This window comes from Sander lucioperca, chromosome 5 (assembly GCF_008315115.2).
Source record: "Sander lucioperca isolate FBNREF2018 chromosome 5, SLUC_FBN_1.2, whole genome shotgun sequence".
Lineage (NCBI taxonomy): Eukaryota > Metazoa > Chordata > Actinopteri > Perciformes > Percidae > Sander > Sander lucioperca.
In genome coordinates, this window is record NC_050177.1 from 43316029 (window position 1) to 43323932 (window position 7904).

The following is a 7904-nucleotide window of genomic DNA, read 5'->3' on the forward strand; positions in this document are numbered from 1 at the left end:
CTGGTGCTCTTGAGCAGGCATTGCAGGTTTTCAAGATATTTGGGAGCATAGTGCCACCTGGTGATCAAAATAGTAGCCTATTCTAAATGGTTTAGGCCTACTATATTTAAGTCTTTGTATTGTTATACTATATTATTTCATTTTAAGTGGGTACCAAATACCAAGGAACTACAGACATTTTACCCAAAACAGAATCATATTCAAACAAATTAATTTCTTAGTAGACCTACTTTTTAAAGTTCAAATATTATAATGACCTTTTATTGTTATTTTACAGTTACTATCTGGTGTTTTGTGGCGTTTTACATGTTTGTCTGAACATTTTTTGAATCGTGTAGGCTACTACATAAGAAAATGTTTGCTTGTTAAAGCGCCTTTCCTTTGCTTATAGGGCCACAGATATAAATAAAAATACACAGCAGCCCTGAAAACCCAAAGTCTGTTTCTTCTTGTTTTGGTCTGCTTGTTTTGTCTATTACACTGTTGATGTAATGGTCCATGATAGACCGTGGGAAAGAAAAATAAACAAATTAAATGTGTAGTCTATGAATACATACACAAAAACACACCACACTACATATCCCATCGCTAGGCGGTTGAACTGTGAGGTGAAAGGTCAGGCCGCCTTGATGAGGTAATAACAAACATGGCGGCGCTCGGTACAGCACGGTGCTTATTTCGGACCTACTCTCGGGTGAAAAATGTTCAAAAGAGCAAGCAAATACTGGTCAGATGTAGCGTCAGGACTCTTTGTAGCGGAACACAAGATAACGGTATGTTTAAATGCAATGAATATCATTGCAGTTCCATTGTTTTCTTAACTATAACACTGACCTTGTAGCATGTTTCGTTAGCCTCGTTACTTTCAAATCGGCCAGTTTAAGATTGCCATAGTTATTTGCAAAGATATAGACCGTTTAGAAGAATGTTAAATATATTGTACAAACAAATAGAGTATTTCTATAAATTCGGCGTTACTGTAGTTAATAAAACGGTAGCAGCTTTGTAGCTAGTTAAATATGATATTAATGGTTCATAGCGCTAGCAGACTACAGCGTTAGCATACCTTTCCAATCGATAACAACGTTAATTTTAACAGAGATGGCAGAAACTGCGGTCAGAATAATGATGGAAGTTGAGTTTTAATCACAAGTTGTAGCTTGCTGTACAAATTGCATGTCGTTTTGAAGAGGGGCTACATTTCGAAAGGTCGTAAACCAGTAATAGCTACAGCTTTTTCTATATGGAAGGCACCTAACTTACAGTCAAATATGGCAATTTGTTAACAGTCTGGTCTGTTTTCTTTTACTACAAGTTAGAAGAAGAAAAAAAAACATGTATTAGATCTTCTGTAAAGCTAACTCGTTAACGTTATATTTACATTCCAGTCGTGACCGTACTTTAACAGTAACGTTAAACAATTTCAACCAATTTGAAATTAGCTAGATAGGTAACATTTAGGGCATATAGTTTGTGCAAGGGATTAACTTGTGTAATCTTTTCTCCAGCCCTCTTAGACCGAACAAAACCCCAGTTCACAGATCCAGCTGTGCAGGACATCCTCACCAGGATAACAGGCCTGGACCTGCAGAAAGTGTTCCGACCCATTAAACAGGAGCTGAAGCCGCCCACATATAAACTCATGACTGATGAGCAACTGGCGCAGGTGTCCTTTAAATAAACCAATAGCCCCTGTGCACACATGTCAAATTAACACATGTTTAATCCAATCACTCCTGTGTGTTTCCAGGCAGTGGAGTTAGCCACAGAGCAGGCTAAGAAGTTGCTGCAGATGCCCCCCGTTCTCCCAGAGAGGAAGCCCATTAACGATGTGCTGTCTGAGGACAAGATCCTGGATGGCATGGACACAGCCAAATACGTCTTCACAGACATCACCTACAACATCCCACACAGGGTAGACACATGTTTTTTTGTGTCCATGTGTGTAATGAGGTTGGATGGGTAATTTTTTGAAGCATACCACAGTACAATTAATGAGTCAATGTAGGTTTTATAGCGTGAACATAATAAGCCCAGGTCAGATTGAATGACTTACAAATGTTGCCTGAAGAAGACAGTTCAGACTTAGAAAGCTGTGTAGTTGCTCACATAATTGTATAATGTATAAGCATGTTGAGTTTCGTAGTCAGTTGGGGGCTAATTTTAGGCTGCTATTACAAAAGAAAACTATTTTAAATTGGAAGATCACTCCAGGTGCTTTTTTGGCATTGATGTCAAATGTGTATGTGCTCACTGGACATCAGTGTTTCTTTTGTTTCATGCAAAATCAAATAGCTCTTTTCTACCTTTTGATATAATACAGTAGGGCTGCCACCTCTTAGTCGATTAGTCGACTAATCGGTCGTTTTGGTCTCAGTCGACTAAGATTTCTTTAGTTGATGAGTCATTTTTTATGCTTATTCATGCTTAATTACTCATTTCCAAGAAACTAATGAGCACATTTCTGGTAAACACAAGATTTAAAGTGGTGCTTTTGCAGGATTAATTGTGGAGAAACTCAGTTTTACAGATGGTTCATTAACTACATTTATATTGTGCTTTTCTAGTCTTAACCACCTCTCAAAGAGCACAGCTCTGTCGATTACATCAACTAATCGATTAATCGACAAAATCATATAAGTGTTAGTCGACTAAGAATTTCTTTAGTCGAGGACAGCCCTATAATACAGATTTAAATTGTGATTGATGAAACTCAATTTTGTTCTTTGTTAATGGACTCTGGACTTTGACATTGCTTAAATGTATTTCTATATACACTTTACACGCTTTGTTTTACCCCAGGAGAGGTTCATTGTTGTACGGGAGCCCAACGGGACCCTTAGAAAGGCGAAATGGGAGGAGAGAGACCGGCTCATTCAGGTCTACTTCCCCAAGGACGGACGCAAACTCTCTGCACCTCTCATCTTCAAGGAGGAGAACCTCAAGGTAGGGAATGTCTAATGATCATCAAAGGCTGTTGTTATCCCTGCCTGCTGCCTCCTCCAGTTATACTTGGAGGTACTAAAGGTTTTATGCTTCTGTGTCGAATCGACGGCGTACCCCCACAGACCCCTCTGCGTTGACGCAAAACCCTCTCCGAGCCCTCCACTGTAGCTCGCCGCGCACCTCCAAAAATTTGTAACTTCGCATCGAGGCGATGCAGACCGCAAGGACTGCGATTGGTCAACTCGTCCTGTGTGTTGATAGTCGGTGTTTCAAGCAGCCTACTGTGGGGAGTAGCAACATGCTAGTTTTGCAAATAAAGCTCAGACATATTTGGTTACAATGACGGGGTTATCCATTTGTAAAGTGTCTAGCCTATAGGTCATTAACGGTTTGAAATTAGCACTGAGCCAGCAAGCAGTACTTTGTGGGCAGTTGTGCTAAAGTTTGCTTGCTAACATAACATAACCTGGCTCTCTCTCTTTCGTCGGAAATGGCAGAGTTTCGCGATTGACCCTCCGGAAGCCACACACCTCCTAGCGTTCTGGCGGTGAAATGCACCGTGATGCAAAGAAAATGCGTTCAACCCCCGACGCAGAACTCCGAAAGGGTCACGACGCTGTAGGAGCGACGGCGTAGCTATGGCTTGGAGTTGCTGCAGAAGCATAAAACAGCCTTAAGGTTAGATACTAGGATCTGTCCTCCCTGTGGTGACATGAAGACTTGGATTACAACACATGACTATAAAGCTTTGCCTATGAAGAAATAGAGCCCAGCAGTTGTGTGCAGTTCATACTCATTCCTATATTTGGGGATACAAAAAAGATGAAATACATAATTTCTAAATTGACTAAATTACTGTTAGCCTGTCTCCCCAAACAACACCCTCTTTCTTTCCTCTCCACTTTTAATTTCCCCTTTTTCCTGCTGTTGCAGCCTATTTGACCTGCAAAACCAATTGGCTTTAAATATAGCTAAGACCGGTACACCTGTTTAGGTCTGTATACAGGTACATTGTTTCCGTTATCCACGTGTTGAAGATGTGAATAGCAAACTTATTAGCTTTGAATAAATCTTCTGCCTGTTATGTTGGGCACTTTCTTTTTCTGAATTCTCTACTGTAATTTGAAATATATACATTATTATTATTATTATTATTATTATTAGAGATGATAGAGTGATTATCGATTACAATTTTCTAGGCCGATTCCGATTTTCTTTGAGTTAGGCCAGCCGATACCGATTTTAGCCGATTCCGATTTAATTTTCTCTCACCACTTTACAGCACACACAAATATTTATTTTCTATCTTTTCTTTAATAGAACATTTTGCACAGAACATAGAACATTTTTTGAACAGATAATGGATCACTATAAAATAGAACTATATAAATTACTCGTGGTGTGGGAAATTCACACACATCTAAAGTGCAATGTTGGAACCATTTCCTTCTTTTCATATCCAATATCCAACTAAAAAAAATGTGATTTTGGTTTTTCCCTCCACGCCCTACTTTTTCCTTGCAGGTGTTGCATATTGCAAACTTGTTATGTTTTGCACACACGCTGACGAATTTCCAAACAGCTGACATGTTGCAGGTTAATTCACGAGGTTCCCTACATGTGCGAGAATAGCGCGGACACACGCTTCACACCGCGAGCGGGTACGCGCAACGAAGTTGAGAGAAAGGAAAAAGAGACTGTGCTGTCGCGTCCGTGTGTGTGTCCTTGAGAACTGTAACTCGAATAACTTATGTTGTCAGTTAATTGTAGCATTGAGGGCATCCAAACACTTAAAGGTATAATGTGTAACATTTTGTCTAAAAACGACTTTACCTATGTTTTATATTTTGTTGAGTTGTCTACTTACACTATCCCAAGTGTTTTCCAACAATTTTCAAACTCAGAGAAATCTGTTATTTTATTTTAATGACACGGGACGTTTCATTTAGTCGCCTGTCAGTGGCGTCATTAAACCCTCGACCCCTCTGGTTCCTCTAACTTCCGTCAAAACACGGCAACCCAGATGATACGTTCAAGAGTAATTGTAAATCATACAATGTCACAGAAAGAATAAATCTCAGTAACCGTAATACAGCTTGCTTTCTGCCACACAGCATCATAGTGCAATTGATTACATGCCACTTACAACACAGTAATACAGCAGAGACCTTATTTATTGATACATTTCAATACCGTTATTCTCAGCGCTTTTGAGAGGTGCGGCAAAACGCCGCATTTTACGTTGGAAAAAGTCCCAAAAACACCGCTTTTTACACTGATTTTGAGAGGTGCCGTAAAGCGGCGCTTATTACGCCGTAAAATGTGGCGTTTTGCCGCACCTCTCAAAATCGCTGAGAATAACGCGTGTTTATATATCGGTGTTTTAATGTTAATCGTGATCAAATATAGGCAAATTGTGTCACTTTTGTCTTTCCATAGCCTGTTTCATTGATTATAGTGAAAGCGTAGTCCTGCAAAAAGGGCCAATCGGGCAAATTAAGTGAAAACACCTGTGTGGGTGTCCAGTGAGTGTTGAGAGGCTTTCATTTTCACATTTGTTGACCCAGTTAAACATCTCTCTCCATTAGATGGTGTTTTCCCAGGACCGTCATGAGGATGTGTTGGACCTGTGTCTGGTCCAATTTGAACCAGACTCCTCAGACTACATCAGGGTAAGATGACATTGCTTTTCCTGTTATTTTGACCTGATCACCAACTGCACTGGAAGCAGTAGACTGTGTATATATAGCCTGATAAATCATGACGTTGCCACAGTCGGTACTATATTTTCTTTGGGTCACTTGACACGGCGTGTAAAATGGAACAAGTGTGGATTGGAAGTATATGAATTTGCTATGAAGGGCATTGGGCTGTCCAGTGAATTTAGGATCTTTAGTTTCGTTTACACATACTACAGATTAATATACACATAATCAATAAAAGTTGTGATGGAGAGATGCAAAAAAAACCTTAGAGGGGCTTAATCTGGGCACTCTCCAATGCATACTCCATTAAAAATAGAAAGAAACTAAAATACTGAAATAAAAGAGAAAAAAAGTTAAAACTAAAATTACACACAATATCAAAACAACAGAATAAATACAAAGCGTAAAACAATATTTGGAGTAATATTAGGAGTTATTATGTTCATTCTATGTGCCTTGTGTCTAGGTACATGCAGCCACCTATGAGGACCTGGACAAGCACGGCAAGTATGAGCTGCTGCGCTCCACCAGACATTTTGGAGGCATGGCCTGGTACCTGCTCAGCGCTCGAAGGGTGGACGGGCTTATAGTGGACATGCTGAAGAAAGAGCTGTGAGTTTGTGTGTGTGTTGAATGTGTGCATGGTTAATACAGGTATGAGGGACTGGTTTTTTTTTTTTAATTGTACGGTCACTGTACCTGCTGGCAAAGAGCTGTGACCTAACCACCAAGGGGTGTGTGGTGTGTGTGGTGTGTGGTGTGTGGGTCCAGGCTCCACGATGCGGTGAGCCTAGTGTCTCTGTTCCACATGGTCCACCCCCACAGCGAGTCAGCACAGGAAGCTGCCAGCCAGCAGGCCACTGGCGCCGACCTGCTAAAGGTGAGAACAACTCGACATTGACTGGAAATATCTGCTGACTCACCGCTCTATAATACACTACTGTTCACTTTTGCTTTGTGTATATTATGTATTGCCATTTGATCCAGAAATTTCCCAGGTCATATAAATTGTGTCCCTCCGGTATTAGAGTAAAATCAGGAGTCAGTGTAGCTCTTGAGAGGTCAAGTGAAGGCTGTCTCATCTAAAGTTTCCTATGTGAGAGGGTTTGGGAATGTTTCCTGCGTGGGAACTGTGGGGCCAAGCCCAGGACACATCAGGTCTTATTAGCGCTCACAGCCCCATGGCCTTGAAGCAGTGGGGAGGGGCATTGAGAATGACAGCCATTTAATGTGAAAGGTTAGCGGCAGGAGACACGGGTGTGTGTCTGTCTGCTGCAGTCACTATCACACAAGGCCTCTCATTTAGTCATGCTCGATAGTGGAGCACAAACCTAGATGTGTTTTATTAGTCTTCCACTAAAATAATTAATACTGTGCTAGTACTTGTTATTTTTTTTTTTGCAAAGCCCCAACCTCAAAGTAATTTTGCTGACCTCTGACCCTTGTCCTTCTAGATCTATGCCCAAAAGGAGTCCCAGAGGGCGGGCTACATCGAGCTGGCCCTGCAGGCGTATCAACAGATGGCTGCTAAGAGCTCTGCTGCCTGACTGGCCCACTCTTAGATAGAAATATACAAACCTATTCACAATGAGGAATGGTTCCCATAACCAGAGGAACTAGGACTGAAAACTGCCTCCGCTATGTAAAGTACAGCTTTCTATTCTTTCACTGTGTGAGCCAAAGAGTAGTACGTGCTCTTTGACTGAAAGGAAAAGCTCCGCACGTCACAGTCAACAATTTGAAGAATTAGCTTTTAAAGTTCTTGTAAGATGCACAAAGTTAGTCATTTATCCAGAGAGAAATTGTATAAAACACTTGGACTTTTGAGTCAAACCTGATATGTACATCATCATTTGACTTAACATAATAAAACAAAGATCTTTGTACTCGTGTGACATTGTTGGAGTAAAATAACTTGAGGCCTGGATAACACCGAAGACTTTATTGATTGAAGCTTGTTTTATTTCACTTTTCAAGTCTGGTTAGACAGTACCATCTATCCTTTTTTTTTTTTTTTAAAGAAAAGGGAAGAACAGTCTTTTTTTAAAAAAAAAAAACACGTAAGGCACTTATAAGAGAAAAATTCTGTAGATTGTGTATGTTTACTGTATCTGATGAAATACAAGCAGCAGTATGTTGATACAAGCTTAGAGAAGTAAACATCCAACCAACTTAGGAAATCTACAACAAAGAGGTAATAAAGACTGAATATTACTAAATGGGGATTTCTCCAAATCGTAGGCTTGTTCAACA

The 7904-nt window shown here is 40.3% G+C and overlaps 1 protein-coding gene across 1 annotated transcript; it reads left to right on the forward strand.

Moving 5' to 3' along the window:
• Positions 1-609: 609 nt before the first annotated feature.
• Positions 610-7588, forward strand: mrps22 (mitochondrial ribosomal protein S22). The gene is made up of 8 exons (XM_031283698.2): positions 610-773; positions 1509-1666; positions 1751-1915; positions 2803-2946; positions 5535-5618; positions 6118-6263; positions 6423-6531; positions 7106-7588. Exons 1-8 carry the CDS (start codon positions 647-649, stop codon positions 7196-7198), a joined length of 1026 nt encoding a protein of 341 aa, XP_031139558.1. The 5' UTR covers positions 610-646; the 3' UTR covers positions 7199-7588.
• The last annotated feature ends 316 nt before the right edge of the window (positions 7589-7904 follow it).

Coding starts and splice junctions, on each gene's coding strand:
- mrps22 (XM_031283698.2), top strand. CDS start 647: ATGGCGGCGCTCGGTACAGCACGGTGCTTATTTCGGACCTACTCTCGG. Junction 774..1,508: donor TAGCGGAACACAAGATAACG/GTATGTTTAAAT, acceptor TCTTTTCTCCAG/CCCTCTTAGACCGAACAAAA. Junction 6,264..6,422: donor GACATGCTGAAGAAAGAGCT/GTGAGTTTGTGT, acceptor GTGTGGGTCCAG/GCTCCACGATGCGGTGAGCC.